Source organism: Podarcis liolepis (genome assembly GCF_965112155.1).
Source record: "Podarcis liolepis genome assembly, chromosome: 11".
NCBI lineage: Eukaryota > Metazoa > Chordata > Lepidosauria > Squamata > Lacertidae > Podarcis > Podarcis liolepis.
In genome coordinates, this window is record NC_139565.1 from 57294872 (window position 1) to 57319977 (window position 25106).

The following is a 25106-nucleotide window of genomic DNA, read 5'->3' on the forward strand; positions in this document are numbered from 1 at the left end:
AGCTTGTGGGGCTGCCCGATATCTGCACGAAGCCCGGGGCACGCTGTGCAGCGCGCCCCTGGCTTCGGGATGCAGGCTGCTATCCGCAAGCCTTGGGAGCCCGACGGGAACTCCCTTGGAGCTCCCAAGGCTTGTGGATAGCTTCCTGAAGCCTGGAGAGCGAGAGGGGTCGGTGCGCACCGACCCCTCTCGCTCTCCAGGCTTCAGCGAAAGCCTGCATTCGCCCCATAGGACGCACCCACATTTCCCCTTCATTTTCGGAGAGGAAAAAGTGCGTCCTATAGGGCGAAAAATACGGTAGTTTTGCCTTACCTGTCCAGTGATCTGGAGTATGCTTTCTCAGTTTGCAAATTAAAAACCCACCAGTCAACCATGGGGTTTCCAGCAAGGTGATACAGACTATGCAAGTATGGTTAGCCCACATCTCTTCTGTTACCTGTAACACTCCCATTGCATATAATTAATACAAAAATACTCTCCCCAAACATGTACCTCTCCCACTGCTTGCTTTGTCCTCTTATTTAGATGTCCTCTTGATTGAATATCATCTAATCTAGAAATCACCAAAGCCTCTTTTCTCAGGAGCCGTTCTGTTCCCAAAAGTGCTCTGGGTCTTCAATATGTCTCTTTTTCATATGAACTGGCCCCTATATGAGTGCTCAATCTCCACAATAAAGTTGGTGCCCTCCAGCACTAAAGTCCTGTGAATGTAACTTGCATACAATATTGCATTCTGACACACAATAACGTTTTCCTCCTATTTCTTACAAGTGACACTGTATAGCATTGTTTAAAAAACCACACTGTGATTATATATATATATACACACACATATATATGTATGTTGGTGGTATCAGCTAATATTGCTTTAGAAAACTGGCTCCAGCCAGTGAACCTGCAGTTGGCCACCACAGATCTCAGCCCTCATTCGTTCCATCAATGTCACACCCCTTTCCAAACAAACAGGATATTCTGCTCACTTCTGACTGGCAAACGGAGAGAATTCCGAGACTTGCTGATCTGAGTGAAGTTATTTGCGACTTAAAATGGACGAAGAGCTCCACCAACAGCTTTGTTTTCCTTCTGAGCTGTTTATCTTCCTTGGGAAGTCCAAACACCACTACGGACAGGAAGAGGCACGAGGCTCAGACTGTCACACGTTGCAGGTGGACTTGGCGTTTTGTCCATCGTTTCTCGACAAGTAATAGGCCCGGTTGGCTTCTGGGTAGGAGACTTTGGAGAGAGGAAGCTTGTAGATGGCGTCGTTGGTGGTAGTTAAGAGCAGGAAAGTGAGCGAAGATAAACAGAAAGGCCATGTTCCCAAAGGCATTCCGAACTGAAGGAGAAGAGAGGTTCAGAAATGGGGATCAGTCATTGCTTCTTTATCCCAGATTCCTAAGTGTGTAAACTTGGTACCCATTGCATCTAGAAGAAACCAACCCAGTCTCCAATCTCCTTTTTGGACCTGAATCTAGATGAAGAACCCCATGGGCTGTAACATCCCCAACTTGTTTTGCTCCTTGTTTGTTCACTCCATCTGCCCACTTCCGCTTGTTGCTTTGTCAAACACAACCTTCCTCCAACATGGTACTTGGAGGAACTCAAACTCCTGTGTTCAGGGATTATGGAAGCTCCTGTCCAGTCACAACTGAGGTGGGAAAGGCCATTGCAGTAACTGGCCAAAGAAGAGTTCTGTAGAACTCTACAGCTTGCTCAGTAGTTCGTGACATTTTCTTTGGTCCCCAAAAAGGATATTAGCCAATGACAGATTTTGGAAGTACCGTATATTTTGCTCTATAAGACTCACTTTTTCCCTCCTAAAAATTAAGGGGAAATATGTGTGTGTCTTATGGAGCGAATGCAGGCTGCACAGCTATCCCAGAAGCCAGAACAGCAAGAGGGATTGCTGCTTTCACTGCGCAGCGATCCCTCTTGCTGTTCTGGCTTCTGAGATTCAGAATATTTTTTTTCTTGTTTTCCTCCTCCAAAAACTAGGTGCGTCTTGTGGTCTTATAGATAAAAAAATACGGTACTTATTATGGACCAGGGGCCTACGCTTTTTAAGCATCTTAGGTTGGTTTGTTCATTTGCTCTGGCTCTGAACAGGCAACAGGTATTCAAAGTGAAAAGACAACACGATAAAGTAAAGAACAGAGGATTTTCTCCATTACATCTCTTTACTATTCTGTGGTCTCCTCTCCTCTCATTTCATTTCATTTAATTTCATTTCAGGGGTTTGTTCAGTTGTTGGGGAAACCCCAAAATGAAACAGTGGGGTTATGTAGGTGGCATGGAACAATGTATGCCATCACGCATAACATTTGTTTGCCTGTAACTGTTTTAAAAGGTGTATTGAGTTTGAATTTTAATGATGATGACCTTATGTATGTGTGTTCTGGACAGTGGATTCCAATTTCATTTGTATACTGGCTGTAAAACCTTTTGATCCAGCAGTTTACATTTTCTAAATAATGAATAATTTCAAGAAGACAGGAGTGCTGTAGAATACGAGCTTTACTTTTTTTTATTCCCCTTTTAAATCACCCAGAGTCAGGAGCCAAGACCAACAAGCTCCTTTTTGTGTGTTTCCATTTTTTTAAAGGGGGGGGGGGATTCAGCCATCTCCCTGCTACTTACCCTCCCAGCACTCTTAAGGGGATGGTGACCTTATCACTAAGAAAGCGACTCTGAACACTTAATGATGAATTCAACCCCTTAAAGTCTGCAAAACTCACCACGGAAAACATATGGCCCAGTGCTCCTCCTGAGTAGGCAGTAAACAGAGCTGGGGAAAAAAGAGAGGCATGGGTGGGGGGAGATGAGACAAAGGAGAAGTAAATTAGACTAGTATATATGGCAGATTCTGAAGTGTTCAAAAAATTAAACCCCTGTGTTGCAAACAATTATCAGTAATATCCAAGGCAACATGATGACCAAGTAAACAATGCGATATCAATATACCGTATTTTTCGCTCTATAAGACACACCAGACCATAAGACGCACCTAGATTTTGGAGGAGGAAAACAAGAAAAAGAATATTCTGAATCTCAGAAGCCAGAACAGCAAGAGGGATCACTGCGTAGTGAAAGCAGCAATCCCTCTTGCTGTTCTGGCTTCTGTGATAGCTGCGCAGCCTGCATTCGCTCCAGAAGACGCACACACATTTCCCCTTACTTTTTAGAAGGGAAAAACTGAGTCTTATAGAGCAAAAAATACGGTAAACTCTTTATATAATCTATACAGAACCTTGAACAGTATGAAATATATGAAATATGCACTCTCTGCGAAACCAAATAAACAGAAATCTTATAAATCTCTGAAAGTCACAAAACATGCACTCTTGATGGATTCTCTTGAAAACATAGAACCAATTAAACAGAAGTCTGTTTTCAAAACTGTTTTTAAGGAAATAACTTATTTTTCTATTCCAATGAGACCCCTCTATTTTCCTTTTTTAAAACTTAAGTAATGCTAATGATGTAAGAATGAGACAGAATGGGTGGAAGAGGAAATGGGTAGACCCAGCTTCCAAGCTTTAAATTCTGCTATAATTTAAGTCAATGTATATTTTTTTTAAACCCAAGAGAAATTCCCCGAGTTCAATCCCTGGCATCTTCAGGAAGCAAGTGATGGGAAATAAGCTCTCTCTGCTTGAGACTCTGAAGAGATGCTACCAATCACAGGAGCCAATTCTGGGCAACAGGGACAAATGCTCTGACAGTTTCCTATGGGTTGTGAGAGCACAATAGGGATGAAACTGGGTACCTACCACAAGCAAGTGCAAGAAGGAAGGTCTGCCAGGTGAGGGCGTAGAACATGCCCCCGATTGCGATGCAGGAGAGGCAACTGTTGTAATTCCACAAGCCGGCGTAAATATTGTTAAAAGGTGTGGCTAGGCTCAGGGCTGCAAAGAAGACAGGTGAGAAGAAGACAAGTCACTCCTGGGCTGAAGGCAGGGCAAGGCACTTTTGGCCCTCCAGATGTTGCTGAACTAAAATTTGGCCCATCCGATGGGAGATGGTGTCCTGCTACATGTGGAGGGTCAAGTGTTTCCCAGTCTTGATACCTAGGAAATAATAGGAGCAGCTGTCGAGACCATATACCATTGGTCTTGAAAGACTTACACTGGCTCCCAGTACGTTTCCGAGCACAAGTGTTGGTGCTGACTTTTAAAGCCCTAAATGGCCTCGGTCCAGTATATCTGAAGGAGAGTCTCCACCCCCATCGTTCAGCCCGGACACTGAGGTCCAGCTCCGAGGGCCTTCTGGCGGTTCCCTCACTGCAAGAGGCCAAGCTACAGGGAACCAGGCAGAGGGCCTTCTCGGTAGTGGCGCCTGCCCTGTGGAATGCCCTCCCAGCAGATGTCAAAGAGAACAACAACGACCAGACTTTTTGAAGACAGCTAAAGGCAGCCCTGTTTAGGGAAGCTTTTAATGTTTAATAGGTTATTGTATTTTAATGTTCTGTTGGAAGCCGCCCAGAGTGGCTGGGGAAACCCAGCCAGATGGGTGGGGTATAAATAATAAATTATTATTATTATTATTATTATTATTATTATTATTATTATTATTATGTGATTAGGTCCACACAATCTCTAGAAACCTTCTACCCTAGGATCTCAAGATGGAATCTGACATGCAAGGGGATCTGTGGTCACCCCCCCTCATTTCACCGAGAGGCAAGTTCTTCCCTCTTTAGACCCCAAGCATGGTACATTGGTTTTATCTGACAAGCTAACCAGATACTAACAGTTGTAACCCCAGTTTGGCTGGATATCTATAGGATGGAGTACTTAGGACAATGGTTTAAGCCAGTTCTGGCTGCCTAGGGCATTCTCATACCTGCAGGCACCCCCAGTGCCGAGCCAATCACGGCATGGATGAAGATGAGCGGGGAGGAAATGAACAGAGCCACCATGATAATGCCTCCGGTCCAAGGGTTATCGCAGCCGTACACTTGCCCAACTCCTACTGGGACGGACTGCAAAATCTGTGGAACAGGCATTGGGAAAAGATATATCAGGTTTCAAGGTTGTATGATAATGGTCTTCCATACGAATGCCCCCATATTAAAAAGGACCATCAATTGCCCAGAATCCAGTCTCCCACCGTAAAGGTAAAGGGACCCCTGACCATTAGGTCCAGTTGTGGCTGACTCTGGGGTTGCGGCGCTCATCTCGCTTTATTGGCCGAGGGAGCTGGCGTACAGCTTCCGGGTCATGTGGCCAGCATGACTAAGCCGCTTCTGGCAAACCAGAGCAGCACACGGAAACGCCGTTTACCTTCCCGCCGAAGCGGTACCTATTTATCTACTTGCACTTTGTGCTTTTGGTCTGCTAGGTTGGCAGGAGCAAGGACCGAGCAACGAGAGCTCACCCTGTCGCAGTGTTTCGAACCGCCGACCTTCTGATTGGCAAGTCCTAGGCTCTATGGTTTAACCCACAGCGCCACCTGCGTCCCTTATGACAGCATAGGATAGTGTTAAAAGGTACCATTTCTGATGTATATTCTCAGCCTTCAATAGTTTTAAAATCTGGGTGTATTCGATTCCTGGATTATGGCACCAGGAACATGTATCTATGCTTGCAGAGTGCAAGCTTTATTTAGGGCGCTCTGTGTACATGTGTGTGTGTGTTTAGGTGGGTCCCATAGGCATCTGGTTGGCCATTGTGAGAAATAAATGCTGGACTAGATGGGCCATTGGCCTAATCCAGCAGACATTCTCATTTGTGAGTCTCTTACCGGGGCTCTCAGAAACCAGGCTCTGGCATCTTAAAGCCCCTCTGGACTTGTGTTTTAATTGCAGGTGCATTTTGCAACACAATACTGGCACAATAGTAGTGTATGAGTGATGGGTTTATTCAGCTTGTTATTCTGTTTGTTTCTGTGATTTTTTCCTCATGCTACCACATTATTGCTCTCCTTAGGGAAGGCATAGGTAAACTCTGCCCTCCAGATGTTTTGGGACTACAACTCCCACCATCCCTAGCTAACAGGACCAGTGGTCAGGGATGATGGGAATTGTAGTCTCTAAACATCTGGAGGGCCGAGTTTGCCTATGTCTGCCATAGGGACTACAGCGCAACAAAAGTGGGGAAAAAGCCAGACCAGAACATTTGCGATAGGTCAGTCTGTAGAGCATGAGACTATTAATCTCAAGGTCGTGAGTTCAAGCAAAAGTTTCCTGCATTGAAGTGCGTTGGACTAGATGACCCTCCAACTCTACAAATCTGTGATCTTATGAAAAAGGTTATGAGGTTTCAGCAGGACATTACAGGAGATGCTCTGATTGAAAATGAAGCAGTTTGACCACCCCAGAACTTTTGCAGATATGAAGAGTATTGAAAGAGGGGTCGCATGTGACCGACCCATTAGCATTATGAACACAAATCACCATGAACGAACAATAACCAATGCTCTGTTTACAGGGACGTGGGTGGCACTGTGGGTTAAACCACAGAGCCTAGGACTTGCCGATCAGAAGGTCGCGGTTCGAATCCACGTGACGAGGTGAGCTCCCGTTTCTCGGTCCCTGCTCCTGCCAACCTAGCAGTTCGAAAGCACATCAAAGTGCAAGTAGATAAATAGGTACCGCTCCAGCGGGAAGGTAAATGGCGTTTCCGTGTGCTGCTCTGGTTCGCCAGAAGCGGCTTAGTCATGCTGGTCACATGACCCAGAAGTTGTACGCCGGCTCCCTTGGCCAATAAAGCGAGATGAGCACTGCAACCCCAGAGCCGTCTGCGACTGGACCTAATGGTCAGGGGTCCCTTTACCTTTACCTTTACCTGTTTCCACAGCTAGCTTGGAATATAAAACACTGTTGCTCAAGGGCACCATCTATGCTGCCTTGCTACCTGAGGAACCCAGAAATACTGGCCTCCCCTTGTCAGTCAATCACCCCTCCTGGGTGATGGACACTGTGGCTTCCAGATACTGCTGATCTTCAGCCCCCGTCACCCCTGGCGTTGCTGGGAGTTGGTGTCCAGCAACATCTGGAGCACGGCTGTCCCAAGACGTTTTGGCACCTGAGGCAGATCACAAAATGTTAAATGTTTGGGAAAAGTCAGAAGCCCAAGGCAGTGTAAGTTCCTCAACTAGGTTTATTCAACAGCTCACTCACAGGAAAACAAGAGCTGAACCGACTGGACAACACAATAATAAACCGAGCATGAACTGACCATTGACAGTTAATGGTTGAAAATGCATGTGCTTACTTGCCATTAGAATGTTTGACTACCAACGCTTATACAATTGGTTAAAACGCGCCTTGTAACATGTTGTTGTTTAGTCGTTTAGTCGTGTCCGACTCTTCGTGACCCCATGGACCAGAGCACGCCAGGCACTCCTGTCTTCCACTGCCTCCCGCAGTTTAGTCAAACTCATTTTGGTAGCTTTGAGAACACTGTCCAACCATCTCGTCCTCTGTTGTCCCCTTCTCCTTGTGCCCTCCATCTTTCCCAACATCAGGGTCTTTTCCAGGGAGTCTTCTCTTCTCATGAGGTGGCCAAAGTATTGGAGCCTCAGCTTCAGGATCCGTCCTCCCAGTGAGCACTCAAGGCTGATTCCCTTCAGAATGGATACGTTTGATCTTCTTGCAGTCCATGGGACCCTCCAGAGTCTCCTCCAGCACCAGAATTCAAAAGCATCAATTCTTCGGCATCAGTTATGCCTTGTAACATAAGATGTGTTAAACCCAATACATAACAGTATCAGGAACAAAGGGGAAAGAAGTGATCTGCCACCCCGGTGGATCCTGCCCCCTGAGGTGGCCATGTCACCTTGCCTAATCGGTGGGCTGGTCCTGGTCTGGAGGGCTGCAGGTTCCCCATCTCTGTGGTGAGGATTCTGCAAGAACATTCCATTCATTAAATTCCTCCTCCTGAAAGGAATTTCATCCGCCTACAGGGAGTGGATAGCCAGCCATCAACATGGAGCTCCCATCTTAAGACCTGACACTATCTGCTAATGGGAGGTGAGGGACGCCGTTACTGCTCCCCCTCCAGTTGAATGAAGTTTGCTTCTGTTCCAGGGACATATAAACTGGGCTTTTGTGAGCTGAACTCTCGACCCCTGAGCTGGTATGCGCCCTTCCTTTCTTTCAAACAAGCAGCTAATGTCAGGCAGTGAATGTTATGAATCTGAACCATGATGAGACGGCCGCCGAAACAAAGGCCCCCTTTTAAATGAAATTAAATGCCCGACGCATGAGTCTGCTTCAGCTTGACAGCAGAAAACTCATTACTGCTTTGGCTAAGTCACAGGGGAGAGTTCCACTAAATGACGCTGCTGGCACACGCTTTTTGAAGTCTCTTGCGGAGATAAGAATAAAAAATATTTCTAATAACCTGTTAATCTCACATAATACGTCTCCCCTCCATGGAAGCTGGAGGTGACTGGTCTCAATGCCAAAAAAACCCATTTGCCAACAGAGGCCCCAAGCTGTACTTTTCCACTGAGTTTGTGGGACGCAGCACTGCTCACGTCAACAGAATCTTGATGGTTTTCAGGAACGCGGCTCCAGAACATACAATTCTGTGCATATCCCAAATATTTCATTACAGCCAACTGAGGGGCCGGGTGTGTGGCCCTGAATCAATATGATCTTGAATCTAACTCTCAGGTTAGAAGACACAACGATGGGGAATGATGGGGGTATGAAGAACACCATTAGGGCAATTGGGGTTAAAATCCAGAAGAGCATTTGAAGAAAAAACACGAAAGAAAAGACATTTTCCTTCCCATCCTCCAACGTAATTTTTGGTGGAGAAAACTCTTCTCCACGCTATGAGTGGGGTAGAAATTTGATTCTCCTAACTTCACAGATGCCGTACGAGTTATTCACTTATTTGTTTCTTAAAAACTGTTTCTATTAAATATTTTCTTGGTTACAAACAGTTCATAGAGTTTTCTACAGATCATTCATATTCAATGTGAGACGCTAATGTTATAGACCATATAAAGTTGGAGGAGAAGAGGAGGGCAGCAAACTTTTGTTCTTCTACATAGTGTAAAAAGTTAAAGGTACCCCTGACCATTAGGTCCAGTCGCGGACGACTCTGGGGTTGCGTGCTCATCTCGCTCTATAGGCCGAGGGAGCCGGCGTTTGTCCGCAGACAGCTTCCAGGTCATGTGGCCAGCATGACTAAGCTGCTTCTGGCGAACCAGAGCAGCGCACGGAAACGCCGTTTACCTTCCCGCCGGAGTGGTACCTATTTATCTACTTGCACTTTGACATGCTTTCGAACTGCTAGGTGGGCAGGAGCAGGGACCGAGCAATGGGAGCTCACCCCATTGCGGGGATTCGAACTGCCGACCTTCTGACTGGCAAGCCCTAGGCTCTGTGGTTTAGACCACAGCGCCACCCGCATCCCCTACATAGTGTATGCATAAGGTTTTTGTGTCAGCATCACATGGGTCGGTCCTATTTCTATTCATTTATTAGTTTTTGTTGGTGGAGAGAGAGATTGGGACATAGGGCATGGTTGGTTGCCTATAGTTGACTATAGCAGTGAGTTTTGTTTGCGTGTGTGAGAATTGTTGGGTCAATTTAGCCATACTGATTCATATGCTGTCGGTGGGTTCCTGTTGTCGTCTTGTTGGGCTGCATATATAACAAAGGGGAGCCACACCGGGGTGAAGATGTCCTCTTTTATTCGTCCCCATGCTACTTTCAGTTTGTTGGTTTATTTTTCTAGTAGGGCTATTTCCCATAAGGTTTGGTACCAGTGGTCCATGTTTACTCCTGACAGGTCCCTTCAGTGTCTGGTTATGATGCTCCTGGCTGCCGAGAGAAGGTGGCTTATGAGTATGTTGTAGTGCGCATGTGAGTTGCTTCTCACCTGCCACGGACAATCTGGAAGGGAATGTTGGCCTCAGGCTACCTTGACACATAAATTCAATCCCCCTCCCCACATCTATGGGACTGCCTCTCCTGGTATGCCCCGCGGAGGACCTTAAGGTCCACAAATGACAACATTTTGGAGGTCCCAGGTTGCATGGTGGTTAGATTGGTCTCAATTAGGGCCAGGGCCTTTTCAGTACTGGCCCCGACTTGGTGGAATGCTCTGTCACAAGAGACTAGGGCCCTGCGGGACTTGACATTTTTCCGCAGGGCCTGCAAGACAGAGCTGTTCGGCCTGGCCTTTGGTTTGGACTCAGTTTGACTCTTATGTTTTCCCTCCCCTTATGGTTTTGATCTACTTTTAAAATGAGGCTGCATTTTAAATTGCATTTTAACCGGTATTTTAAATTGGTCTCCCCCCCTTATGATTTTACTGCAATTTTACTGGTGTTAGCCGCCCTGAGCTTGGCTCTGGCTGGGGGGGGGCAGGGTATAAATAAAATTATTATTATTATTATTATTATTATTATTATTATTATTATTATCTTGGCAGCTTCACACGTTGAAGGTCTCTTCACGTAATTATTCAATGGGTGACCAACTGAAGCTAAAGTGGTTATAGATAAGGCTAGATCGATTGCTGAGCTGGGATCTGTTCGCAGGAAGCATGGCGCTGCCGCTTTTCCACCTGATCACATTGGGCTGTTTATTTGCCCTTCTGCCAACGAGAGACCAAAGTCTCCGAGATCCAGGGTGTTTGGAAGTTGGAAAGATCACTTGGATGTCATAACGTGTCGATTGGGCCCAATTAGGCAGTTAGGGGAGTTAGTTCGCGGCGCATATAAAAGTCGATTGCCGCAATAAAATCTTATGCGCAACTTTACCAGCTGGGTGTTTTTCTATGGCTCTGGGGTTGTCACGTAAACCAAACCCACAAACAGCCGCTTTGTGGGTTAGGGGGCAAAGCAGTGGCGTAGCGTGGGTTGTCAGCACCCGGGGCAAGGCAAGTAATTTGCACCCCCTAACCCGTGGATTTGCGCCCCCTAACCCGTGGATTTGCGCCCCCTAACCCTAACCCCCAGATGTTGCGCCCGGTGCTGCCGCCCCCCCTGCACCCCCCACGCTACGCCACTGGGGCAAAGGAAACTGCTTAAAATCAGTGCAAGGTTTGCTGCTGCTGTTTCCAGTGTGACCCATGCCAGATTAAACCCTGTGGAGGCCCCATGTCAGTCAAAATATCAGGGTCCCCTCTCACATTGAATGAAGAAGGCTAGACTGTAATTTCCCTTCAATATCACACCAATAATATTTTGATCTGTTGTCGCACGGCCCCTAAAAGGTGTGGGGCCCAGAGGTCGGTGCCTACTCTGCCTATTTGGTAAACTGGCACTGTTTGTGGCTTACCTAGGCAAATCTGGTGTTGGGCATGGGCCACAGACAACTGCTCACACACAGCACCCACAAATTGAGGAGGGGATCCTGCCTGGGATGTATTTGGTGTTTTTATGTTGTAAACCGCAAATAGAAGGGAAAGAAATGGAGGCAGTGAGAGATTTTACTTTCTTGGGCTCCATGATCACTGCAGATGGTGACAGCCGTCACGAAATTAAAAGATGCCTGCTTCTTTGGAGAAAAGTGATGACAAACCTAGACAGCATCTTAAAAAGCAGAGACATCACCTTGCCAACAAAGGTCCGTATAGTTAAAGCTATGGTTTTCCCAGTAGTGATGTATGGAAGTGAGAGCTGGACCATCAAGAAGGCTGATCGCTGAAGAATTGATGCTTTTGAATTCTGGTGCTGGAGGAGACTCTTGAGAGTCCCATGGACTGCAAGAAGATCAAACCTCTCCATTCTGAAGGAAATCAGCCCTGAGTGCTCTCTGGAAGGACAGGTCCTGAAGCTGAGGCTCCAAGACTTTGGCCACCTCATGAGAAGAGAAGACTCCCTGGGAAAGACCCTGATGTTGGGAAAGATTGAGGGCACAAGGAGAAGGGGACGACAGAGGACGAGATGGTTGGATGGTGTTCTTGAAGCTACCAGCATGAGTTTGACCAAACTGCAGGAGGCAGTGGAAGACAGGAGTGCCTGGCATGCTCTGGTCCATGGGGTCACAAAGAGTCGGACACGACTAAACGACTAAACAACAGCAACAACATGTTGTAAACCACCCTGTGTTCTTCGGGTGATATATAAAATAATAATAATAATAATAATAATAATAATAATAATAATAATAATAATGTCATTAGACAGAGTGCAGTGACCACCTCAGGCAAATCAAGCATCCTCACTGCTAATAATTCCAAGTTTGCTCCTCAAATCCCCTATGTTTCAGCCACCACATGGGTGGGTGAACTGGAACATGTAAAAAAGCTACTGAAATATTAAGAGCAGGGGGGGTGGGAGCAGATGGACACCACAAGAGATTGCAGAAGCACAGGACCGCTACTAAGTAGCACCATTTAGGCAACCCACCATAATATCTCCACCCTCAGAGCTATAGGGCCTGAGACGGTTGATATTGGGGGAAGCAATCTTTTACGTACTTGGGCCCCAGTATAGAAGCACTGTGAAACCACAAGCCAGGATGAAACCTCGAGTCATGTAATCAACATATTAAAAACTGTATTTGATATTTGATGCTTATTTATATACATGCAGCCAATTAGGGCCGACGAGGAAGGCATCAAAGTCGAAATGTGTTTGGGTCAAATTTTTACGTCCAGTACAGTTGTTATCAGAAGGCTGATCGCCAAAGAATTGATGCTTTTGAATTATGGTGCTGGAGGAGACTCTTGAGAGTCCCATGGACTGCAAGGAGATCAAACCTCTCCATTCTGAAGGAAATCAGCCCTGAGCGCTCACTGGAAGGACAGATCGTGAAGCTGAGGCTCCAATACTTTGGCCACCTCATGAGAAGAGAAGACTCCCTGGAAAAGACCCTGATGTTGGGAAAGATGGAGGGCACAAGGAGAAGGGGACGACAGAGAATGAGATGGTTGGATAGTGTTCTCGAAGCTACCAGCATGAGTTTGATCAAACTGCGGGAGGCAGTGGAGGACAGGAGTGCCTGGCGTGCTCTGGTCCATGGGGTCACGAAGAGTCGGACACGACTAAACGACTAAACAACAACAGTTGTTATACATTGATTATTTATTGAGTTATGACGCTTTCTTAAAAGACTGTCTATTACCTGTTAATCACACAGTTTCATCCACTTAAAAAAAAAAAAAAGAGAATAATTTTCACTGGATTCATTGTCCAGTGTCCATGACTCAAGGTTTGTTCTCAGCTCGATGTTTTGCAATTGTCTTGTCCCTTGGTGCAGAATCCCATTGTGCCCAGCCCAGTATAGGAGCAACCAGAATGTAAAGGGTAATAGATGCAGGAATTGGGCCCCGCAATCCTTTGTCTGGAAGTGGTTTGTTTCCACCCCCTGTTCCCTCATTCAGAGGGTCCACCTGTATGAATTCCCTTGGCTGAGAGATGTGAGCATTTGAAACTGCCCTTACCAAAGATGCTTCGGCCTCCCACCACGTTATGTTGGGCACCGAGGTCACCGGTTGAATGAGTGCCGAGGGGAAGAAGGGGTTGTGGGGGCCAGTGGCGGCCACGAACATGCTCAGAGCCAGGTTGAAGGGCAGCGTGAAAACCGGCAGGTCCCATTTGCTGAAGACGGAGGCTAAGGCACTTGTGAAAATAGGACTGGAGTAGAAAAACAAAAGAGCATCACTGTACACAGAGAGGGAACACAACAGAGCTAAGGGGACACAGTTTTGCCTTAAAATGTGCTTACCCTAACTTATATGTATAGATGCACAGTTAGTAATGCAGTGGTACCTCGGGTTACATATGCTTCAGGTTACAGACTCCGCTAAACCAGAAATAGTACCTTGGGTTAAGAACTTTGCTTCAGGATGAGAACAGAAATCGTGCTCCGGTGGCGTGGCAGCAGCAGGAGGCCCCATTAGCTAAAGTGGTGCTTCAGGTTAAGAACAGTTTCAGCTTAAGAATGGACCTCTGGAACGAATTAAGTACTTAAGTACTTACTGGAGGTCTGTTCTTAACCTGAAACTGTTCTTAACCTGAAGCACTACTTTAGCTAATGGGGCCTTCCGCTGCTGCCGTGCCGCTGGAGCACGATTTATGTTCTCATCTTGAAGCAAAGTTCTTAACCCGAGGTACTATTTCTGGGTTAGCGGAGTCTGTAACCTGAAGCATATGTAACCTGAGGTTCTACTGTAATCGTATTGGGAGGGGGAGTTGGCTTCTGTTTATTTTTTATATTTTTACAGAAAGCCTGGAGAAATTGCGAACAAAATTCTACCCAGCTTGCTGCTGCTGCTACAGAAGCTCCAGCAGGCTTCCAAACTGTAGCTATTTTCTGGTGGAATTCAACCACGTACCGGCAAATGCGGGTTGCACAATGAAAGTTGTTTAGGAGATCTTGCGAAACAAACCCGCTTCCCCATCCAAATTGGACTGTTTTGTGATAAGGAAAGCAATTAGAAAAATGTGCTGGAAAGTGAAGGTTGACAGTTGCTTGGTGCAACTTTGAGGGCCCCTCCCCCTTAACTTTTTTTTTTTTGGCCCCCATGCTTTCTAGGCATATGTTTGCATTTCCCCAGTCCATTTCTGAGCACCCACCCTTTTTTTGCCCCACAGCTTTCTGTAGGAAACCTGCTCTTTCACACTGAATCGGAGCAAAGGGCAATTAGGGTTTTCTGTGGGTTGCCAAGAATGTTAAAGTGTGTGTGTGTGTGTGTGTGTGTGTGTGTGTGTGTATACACACATATATATGTATGTACAGTGGTACCTTGGGTTAAGAACTTAATTCGTTCCGGAGGTCTGTTCTTAACCTGAAACTGTTCTTAACCTGAGGTATCACTTTAGCTAATGGGGCCTCCCACTGCCGCCACACAATTTCTGTTCTCATCCTGAAGCAAAGTTCTTAACCTGAGGTACTATTTCTGGGTTAGCGGAGTCTGTAACCTGAAGCGTTTTTAACCTGAAGCGTCTGTAACCCGAGGTACCACTGTATAATTTTTCAGTGAAAAATCATCAATGAAAGAAAAGAAATATGAAAGATGTGAATAATATGAAAAGAAAGAAAGAAAGAGGGAAAATAACCAACACAATAGAATAGAGTACACAATAGAGGACATAAGTGATGCAATTAATCCAATAAATGTAAAATTATTATTAACAAGACATTACGCTTCTTATGAATGGATTCCAAACATTGTTGCATTTATCCATACGATAAAGGTAAAGGTGAAGGACCCCTGGACAATCAAGTCCAGTCAAAGGCGACTATGGGGTTGTGGTGCTCATCTCGCTTTCAGGGCAAGAAAGCCAGTGTTTGTCCACAGAGAGCTTTCTGGGTCATGTGTCCAGCAAGACTAAACCGCTTCTGGTGCAACAGAACACTGTGATGGAAATCAGAGCGCACGGAAATGCTGTTTACTTTCCCGCTGCAGTGGTACCTATCTACTCTCATTGGTGTGCTTTCGAACTGCTAGGATGGCAGGAGCTGGGACAGAGCAACGGGAGCTCACCCTGTCGCAGGGATTCAAACCGCCGACCTTCTGATCAGCAAGCCCAAGTGGCTCAGTGGTTTAGACCACAGCGCCACCCGCGTCCCTTATCCATACACTATCTGCATTTAAAAGAGTGGGTTTTGCAGGGAAAGTGGCAGGGAAGAAAAACGTTTTATCACTTTGGCATTTTTGTTTTGCTTTGTTTTGTTTTGGCGTTACTGGCTCATATTTCTCAAAGTGATACACAATACACAATACGCAGCATGGAATGTTGAATGAATCTCATGCGATAAACTTGTTTTGGTTCAGTGTTCAGTTTATATGAAGGGAGGGAAAATTGTTTTCAAAATGAATGGAAAGAAAGGAACCAGTTAGTGGGAGTTTGTAGAACTATGTCCATGAAAAAATCACAAAACAAAAAACAAAAAGGAACTTGAGGTAATTTCTGGTTTAGCAGACACACGGGATATAGTGAAGCACAGTGGTACCTTGGTTTAAGAACAGTCTGGTTTAAGAACGATTCAGTTTCCAAACTCCGCAAAACCGGAAATAGTGTCCCGGTTTGAGAACTTTACCTCAGTCTAAGAACGGAATCCAAACGGTGGAAGGGCACTGGTGGCGGGAGGCCTCATTAGGGAAAGCGCGCTTCAGTTTAAGAACGGTTTTAGTCTAAGAACGGACTTCCGGAACTGTTTAAGTTTGTAAACGGAGGCACTACTGTAGTTAGAATATGGGACAAGGCCTATAAAACCCAGACTCAATTACCCACTTAGAATGAAACCACATAATACATTAGCTCTGCATGTGTGCCTTTAGGTGAAGGATTTTGCTTTGTTTTTTAAGAAACCCACACCAAATATCAACATGAGTGTGTCAGGAGCTCGTCCTACACTCAAGTAAGACCCTTGCAGAGACACATGTCTGACTGGCATGTTCTCTCCCTCCTGGTTGATTGTTCGGGAGCTTCAAAAGCTTTCTTCTGCCCAAACATCACAGCAACCAATGCCAACAGACATCAGCACACTTAGGGTTCCGTAGAGTCTTCGCAGCTTGCGTGACAGACCTCAGCAACTCAGCATTTTGGCTAATCTATTTTATTTACATATAAACACACACTGAGCACTGCAAAATGGCTCCCTCTCTCTCTAGAATCAGACAGCAAAGAGAAAAAGAACAAAGGACAATAGTCCCACTTCACGGAACACAGTAACACAAACATCCTGTCTCCATCACTTTCCACTCTGTGGAGTCAAAACATACACCGTCATGTGATAGACAGAATCCCATGACTGCAATCATGGAGCAGGAATTCTAACAGAGTGCAGTGTCATCTGCTGTTTATGCAAAAACCCATCACAAGCTTAATGAATGGTATAACAAAAGTTCGGGAGCTGGCCTTCTGGGTCATAGTTGCTTCTCTTAAAGGAGCCGGTTTTTTTTGGCATCCCTCTGTCTCGAGAGATAATGGAGTGTGCCTCTGGGGGTGAAGTCAAACCGCTGAAGGATTGCAGCACTTGCTGTGATTGCAAAGACTGGTAATTCACAACTGCTACCTCCTGCATTGTTTATTTTTGCTGCATTAGCAGCATCCAAGAGACCTCCCCGGGGCGCGAGCCTAGGCAGCGTGTGTCCTGGGATGCCCAGATGACAAGACCCCCTTCTCAGCCTCACTGATGTGGACCAAAAGAAAGCAGAGCAATATGTTTGGCGCCAATCTGGCTGCAGGAGTTGAGGATGGAGGCATACAAGGAACCACCCAACAGTCTTAGTGAATCCACTATGGATTTGTGTAAGGCTTACTCCTTAGTACAGTGGAACCTCAGGTTGCGAACGTGATCCATGCAGGAGACTCGTTCGCAACCCGCAGCGCCGTGTCTGCGCACGCGCGGGTCGCAATTTGACGCTTCTGTGCATGCGCAAAGCGCGATTTAGTGCTTCTGTGCATGCGCAAGTGCCGAAACCCAGAAGTAACCCATTCCAGTACTTCTGGGTTCGGCACAGTGCACAACCTGAAAACGCATAACCTGAAGCATCTGTAACCAGAGGTAACAGGGTATTTTCTTCTCCCGAAGATGCCCCGAAAGGCCAGATATTTAGTTGATCATGCGTACATTAGGTTTCATGCATACATTAGGTAAAGAAACTGAAGGAACATTCTTCACCTTTGGTGGATGTGCCCTAGGATTAAGGCCTTCTGGGAAATGATCTATAATGAATTAAAAAAGGTATTTAAATATACCTTCCCTAAGAAACCCGAGGCCTTCCTTTTGGGCATTGTCGGTCAAATGGTGTTAAAGAAGGATAGAAATTTCTTTATGTATGCGACAACAGCAGCAAGAATACTCATCGCAAAGTACTGGAAGACACAAGATTTGCCCACTCTGGAAGAATGGCAGATGCAACTGATAGACTATATGGAACTGGCAGAAATGACTGGCAGAATACGAGACCTGGGAGAAGAGATGGTGGAAGAGGACTGGAAGAAATTTAAAGACTATTTGCAAAAGTATTGTAAACTGTATGAATGTTAGAATGATGCAGGATAGAAAGATAATATGGCATTAGCAAATTTAGCGGAAAGATGTATGAAAATAATTGAATTATAAGAACAAAGTTGAAAACTGATAAATATTATGTCAAATTCTGAATATCTAAATATTTGATAACAAAGTGTAAAATTTGAGACATATTATTGGAAAGGTACAGAATCAGATTTGAGAGTAGGTGAAGTACTGCAGAACATGATTTTCTAAATGGGAACGCAGGAAAGGGAGATGTGAGGGAGTCCAAGAGTAAGGTTACAGAAACTAGGACTTTGAAGATACTGTATTGTATTGTTTCTGTTGTGTACTGTGTGACTTTTTTTCTTATATTTCTTTCTTTGGTGAGGGTGATTTATGTGTTGGTGTTTTATTGTTTAAAAACCTTAATAAATATTTTACAAAAAAAAGAAAGATCATGCATACATTAGGAGGTGGGAAGAATCTGGATTGGGACCCTGATGGGGGGGGGTATGATAGCTTATATGGTTCAAGGAAGGAAGGAAGGAAGGAAGGAAGGAAGGAAGGAAGGAAGGAGAGAAGGAAGGAAGGAAGACCAATTCTCCCCCACCAACATTCCAACACCCATCACCCAATATCTGAATTCCAGCACCCATCAGCTGCAGCCAATATGGTCCATGCTTAGGGCTGAAAGGAATTGTAATCCAGCTATATCTTGAGGGCACCAGGTTGGCTACCCTTGTTGTATAATATAAATGCATCTTATGGCCTGACGGTGAGAGGAGAACAAAGTGGATAGGGGGCAAAGTGGAGAAGCACACACACACACAAAATGCACACTTGGAACCCAAAATACTTACCATGTCATGGACATGAGAGCAACAGGAAGCAAAAGCCACCAGTAATATTCGCCCTTGTCGGAAAACACAGCCATGAGCATTCCTACCAGCACGCCATTGTAGCCGTAGAGTCCCGCAGCAATGGCTGACCTGCGTGAGGAGCAAAAGAGGTCGGAAATGCTTATAACTGTATCCTCATCCGCATTCGCTGCTGAAGCTGAGGGTCTGAGGAGCAGTCTTGATGACTGCAGAAGATATTTGCCTCTGCCCCAGGCTGTGACCAAGAGTGATAACGGACAATGACTGCCCTTGCCTAATGGTTGAGGGTCTCTGTGGGTAGCTGGCAAGGAAGGGATGATTCCTAACCACATCCCCTAAAATATACTCAGAGTTGAGTGCTGATTTCATGCTCTTTATTTCAGCTCATGGTAAACAGTGAGTGAGTGTGTTTTCCCTCAAAACCTCTGGCTATATATACATTATTTGAACAATGTGTGATTGGCTGATTCAACTCCCCTCCTGGTGCCTGATTGGTCTGCTCCTGCAGAAGATCAGGTTGCTGATTCACTTCCTCCTGGAGCTGGATTGTGCGGCTCCTGCAGGCCAATCAGGTTGCTGCCTTTTAGGACCCTACCTGCCTATTGTTCTAGAATCCAAGCTCAGTAAAAAGGTAAAGGGACCGCTGACCATTAGGTGCAGTCATGGCCAACTCTGGGGTTGTGGCTCTCAACTCGCTTTATTGGCTGAGGGAGCCGGCATACAGCTTCCAGGTCATGTGGCCAGCATGACTAAGCTGCAGCGCACGGAAACACCGTTTACCTTCTTGCCAAAGCGGTACCTATTTATCTACTTGTATTTTGACGTGCTTTCGAACTGCTAGGTTGGCAGGACCAAGCTCAGTACATAACACTTATTATTCCCCTCCGTTGAACAGTATAATTCTGCTCACAGAACTTCAGCTTTCTGTGTCCGAAATTTCAGTCTAATGTATTGCAGAACATAGGATATTTGTGAAGTTGTCAATAAGCCCAGTAGCCTAACAACAACAAATTTAAATTTCTATATCGCCCTTCATCCGAGGATCACAGGACTGTTTACAACATAAAAACATAAACACACACACACACACACACACACACAAAACACACACACTATAATAACAAATAGAAACAAAAACACCCCCAGTTTAAGAGGCCACAGATTATTTAATTGGCCAAAGGCTTGGGAGAAGAGTAATGCTTTTGCCTGGTGCCTAAAGATATATATATATATATATATACAGTGGTACCTCGCAAGACATTCGCCTCGCAAGACAAAAAACTCGCTAGACAAAAGGGTTTTTTGTTTTTGGAGCTGCTTCGCAAGACGATTTCCCCTATGGGCTTGCTTCGCAAGACGGAAACGTCTTGCAAGTTTGTTTCCTTTTTCTTAACACCGTTAATACAGTTGCGACTTGACTTCGAGGAGCAACTCATAGAACGCGGTGTGGTAGCCTTTTTTGAGGTTTTTAAAGACTTTGGTGATTTTTGAAGCTTTTCCAAAACTTTCCCGACACCGTGCTTCGCAAGATGAAAAAAATCGCAAGACGACAAAACTCGCGGAACGAATTAATTTCTTCTTGTGAGGCACCACTGTATAAGCATGTAAAACAAGAAAAGAGAAGGGATTTGAGGCATGAAAGAATAATTCAGGGGAAAACCTACCTCTCTTGGCACAGGATCAGTGCTGTTAATGTTGAGACAATGACTCCAGTGCAACATGTCAGTGTGATCCAAGGGCTCTGGACGAGGAATCCGGCTAACATGAGCAGACCACTCAGCGAGTTGCTGACAAACATCACCTGAGAGATGCCACGCAGCACCCAGTCGACAAACTGAAACACCAGAGGCTTATCTGAAAGAGAATGTCCCCATTGGGCCAAAGATTTTGGGTATATTATACAGTTAAAAGACTAGGAAAAACTGTGGAAAGAAGGATTACAAGTAAATGCTGTGTACACTGCCTTGACCATCTCTGGAGGAAAAGCAAAAAAACCGCACACTTTTAACCAAGGCAATGTAACAAGATCAATAGCAAGCACAGCAATGTGCACTGGCCATGATTCTCTGCTGAGCAAAAGGGCTGCATCGCACAGCCCTTGTGGAAGAGCTGCAGCTCAGCAGAAACACATCTGCTGTGCGTGCAGAAGGTCCCAGATTCATTCCCCATCATATCCATGTGGGTTGGGAGAGAACGCTGCCTAAAATCCTGGAGAGCAACTTCTGCCAGTCATTGTAAAAAGGTAAAGGTAAAGGTAAAGGACCCCTGGGTGCTTAAGTCCAGTCAAAGGCAACTATGGGGTTGCTTTCAGGCTGAGGGAGCTGGCGTTTGTCCACAGACAGCTTTCCGGGTTACATGGCCAGCATGACTAAACCGCTTCTGGCGCAATGGAACACCGTGACGGAAACCAGAGCTCACGGAAACGTCGTTTATCTTCCCGCCGCAGTGGTATCTATTTATCTACTTGTACTGGTGTGCTTTTGAACTGCTAGGTTGGCAGGAGCTGGGACAGAGCAATGGGAGCTCACCCCATTGCAGGGATTTGAACCCCCAACCTTCTGATCAGCAAGCCCAAGAGGCTCAGTGGTTTAGACCACAGCACCACCAGCAATGCTGAGATAGATGAACCCACAGTTTGATCTATGTTTCCGCAGGACAGTTTATTAGGTGCACTCACTGGATCCTGAATACTTAGCAAGCATTGGTCAAGTATTTAAACACTCACTGACTATGCACTGTCAAAATGCACATAGAGGCAGATTTTGGCGTGCAAATTGTCACATCTTAGCTCACTCCAGTAGGTCTTTGTTACCGTTGTTCAAAAGTTTATAGTCTGGGACAGTTTCCAACATGCATATTCCCAGCAGCATCTGGTAGGGCCCTTACCACTGACAGAGTTGTAAAATATGACACACGTTTACCATTGTTTGTAAAAAAATAAAATAAACCACACCGTTTTGCAATTGGGGAGTTGACTGAGCAGCGCGTGAACTGCTGGCAGAGTTCATGCCGGAGATAAAAAAACCCAGCTTATTTATGTTGCTTACATCTAAGATGGCAGATGGCGTGAGTGTGTCCCTGCCAGCTTGTGCTGGGATTGCGACACACCCACTCCATGTGTATAACTTAAAACTTCGTGTTGGAATTTGGGCAAGATAAACCGATGGTCTGGGAGCAGGGTGGCGGGGTGGATCTCAAACATAGGAAGCTTAGGAACAAAGGAATAAACATATTGTGATATGTGCATGGGCGAAACGAGAGGACAACACCAGACCTAGCAGGACAGGCCCAGGATTGTGGGAGGCCCTCAGTGCAGAGTGACCAGGGATGTTTTGACCTGAGGCTCCTGGCCGCTGAGCTCTGCTGCCTTACTTCCTGTTCCCACCCACTGCTTCCTCTGCAAAACTACTAAACTGAGCTTCATGGTTTGATGGAACCACCTAGACTGCAACACAGGACTAGAATGGACCATTGGTCTAATCCAGCAGGCACCCTCCATATTATGTTCTTCTTGGACTCAAGAAACGTGTCCTGAGTCCCAGTGGTGAGAGATAATGAAAGTTTTAGTCCATCATCTCCTGGAAGACAACAGGCTCCCCAGGATTGTGCTGTTGGTACAGGAGAAGCTTTGAAGATGAGCAGGCACTCAAGCAAAGGTCTCCAGGTCCAAAAGCAATGTTGCATCATTCTGGTTCTCATCGGTGCATCATCTGCTATGTGCTTACCTTTCAGCCACTCTCCCAATGCCTTCATGTCCCCCGTGATGTAGCTCAGGGCTCTGCAGATTTTCCCCGTCTGGGGTTGCATTTTGCTAGACTTTTCTCCGGCGTCTTCCATTTCCATTGCGGTGTTCAGACCCTGCCGGGAACAAAAGCAACAATACATAGGACTTCATACTGTGATCATGAATATCTCCCAAGTTGATGTGCTCCTCCTGACAGAAGTCCAGGTTCCCAGAAGTGTGGCTAATTAAAAAGGAGGATTTGTTGCAAAAACACCAAACAAACAGATAGCTCTGAACGACTCTAACAAAGCTTCTGACCGATATTGTTACTCAAGATGACCCTTCTAAAGAGTCCTTCCGGGATCTACAAAAGATATTGAACTTATGACTTTTACGTCTCTTGTTTTGCTTCCGGTCTAACAACCCTCCCATTTGCTGGCTTTTGGGACTGATTGGCTTGCTCCAACCTCTTCCTGTTCCAACAAACTATCTCCTTGCCTGTTTGCGCCTAACCGATCTTCCAGAGATCTTTGGCTGTGCTCCAGCCCGCTCTCAGTCATTCCCTTTGCAACTGGCATTCCAGTGCCCATGGGAGTTGCACTGGCCACTGGCCACTGTTCAGCCTGCTGCAGATCTAACTCTCTCTGTTCTGCAGCAGGCTGTAGACTTTCACTAGCAGCTGGCTCATTCCTGACACCTCCTTTTCCATGTTAGGACTAGAAGCAATTCAGAGAAAAGCCGGCCGGGGAGAAGCAGCTGGTCCAAAGGTACTCCAGTGAAATCCACAGGGACAGCCAACATCATGCCCTCCCAAGTCCCGTCAGCCTCAGCCAGCAAGGCCAATGACCAGCAATGACAGGAGTCGTGGTCCAACTAATTCTGCCGGAACATGAAAAACAAAAGGGGTTCAGGAATAATCAGATCCACCCAGTAGGCCTTCCACCAAGCTGACCTCTGATGCTGTAGATGCTGGCCATGTTCAAAGTATGCCTACCTGGCCTTGCAGCCTCTCCAGTAGTGGCATGCTTTGAGAGGGGTCGTGGGCATAAGCTGGGCAGCGCTGGCTCTTAAATTCAGAGTCATAAGGCTTGTGTCCATCTGGGGATGTGTTTGTTGGGACTAGAATGGCGGAGTGCCCGGAAATGTCGGCGAGAGAACATCCATCCATCTCTCCCTAGCATGGCATGTGTGATAAAGGGCAGGGAGAAGGAAGTCAGTAAATGAACCCATTCTCTGCCTTGGCAAGAAGTTTATTGTTTTATAGGTGCCTGGTCGGGTGCCCTCATACTGCTCTTGTTTGATCATATCTCTCGTGACTACTGTGCTGGCCTTTGTTGAATGAGACGCACAATGCAGGTGGAATGTCATCTTTTGTTGGTCTCACTTCTGCAAGCGGAGGTTTTGCGTTTCCAACACAACTGCTGAAAGGCTCTCTGCTGTAGTGGTTGGTGGGACAATGGTGCTTACCTGACTTCCCGGCGGCAGAGTCCCTGCTTCTTACTGGGAGGGAGAGTGGAAGGAGCAAGGCAGCAGGGAGGTCAGTGCAGTGCAATTGTGCAGGCAGAGTGTTCCTGCTGGTGTGTTTCCACAGCATCAATGTCACCACCACCTGTCCCTTCTCACTTCCCTTTGGTAAGCAGCAGAGACTCCACAGCCAGGAGGTTAGGTAAGTGCTGTCATCCTACCCCACCACCATTCGCTACTGTTTCTCCAGAATTTTATGTACGGAGCCCCCGGGCGTTTGATGGACTATTGATCCGTACACCACTAATCTGCTGCCACCAACCAGGTTCTTCCCGGTAAAACATTTAGTCTCAGTCGGGTTCTCAAGTTAACAATGAAGATTGTAGTTTATTGCAAACACAACTACAGTGGTACCTCAGGTTGCATACACTTCAGGTTACAGACGCTTCAGGTTACAGACTCCGCTAACCCAGAAATAGTACCTCAGGTTAAGAACAATTTCAGGTTAAGAACAGACCTCTGGAACAAATTAAGTACTTAACCTGAGGTACCACTGTAAAATTTAAATGCATTCAAAATGCTGTTACCCTTTACCCTCTTAGTCTTATTTTATCCTGTCTCTAACTCACTCTAACTCTTCTACCTCCCTTCACACAAGAACCAACTGCACTTTCTTATTCTCACAAATGTTCTTAGGGGAAAATGCCTTCACAGAAAATCCAGCACTTCTCTTTCTGTTCGCTGAAAAGCAGAAATGATCAGAGGGAAACCCAACATGTGCAGAGTGCCTTTCCCCCAAGCCTTGAACAGAAACTAGTAACCACTTGCAGAGTCAAGACAGAGGACTGAGAACGTGCTTTTGGAAAGAACGTGGTGTACAGATTGCGCTTTGCTGTTTACCTAGGTATTCTTTGCTGCTAAGGTTAGGAGTACATTTTCACCTGGGTAAGGGAACTTTCTTTCTTTGCCTGTGATGTGTGTTGACTGACTCAACGGAGCTGTTTGGTTTACCCAAGAGCAAAGTTTGTTCGCTCCTCTTTTCTCTTTTTGGCACACTGGTATTTTGAACTGTGCCCCCTCTCACCAAGGCTCTCAGGTCCCCTCACCCCCTTAAGTGCCCACAGGACTGAAATGTTGGAAAGGCTCCAGGGGGAGC

General features: G+C 46.0%; 1 protein-coding gene across 1 annotated transcript; it reads right to left on the reverse strand.

The window, feature by feature from the left end:
• Nucleotides 1–23693, reverse strand: LOC310688970 (urea transporter 1-like). The gene is made up of 10 exons (XM_083466134.1): nt 23481–23693; nt 22488–22620; nt 20427–20616; nt 18745–18873; nt 13356–13548; nt 4843–4990; nt 3771–3905; nt 2736–2785; nt 181–1336; nt 1–114 (listed from the first exon to the last, which is right to left on the reverse strand). The coding sequence occupies exons 1-9, from the start codon at nt 23652–23654 to the stop codon at nt 1154–1156; spliced, it is 1335 nt and encodes a 444-aa protein (XP_083322260.1). The 5' UTR covers nt 23655–23693; the 3' UTR covers nt 1–114; nt 181–1153.
• Between the last annotated feature and the right edge of the window lie 1413 nt (nt 23694–25106).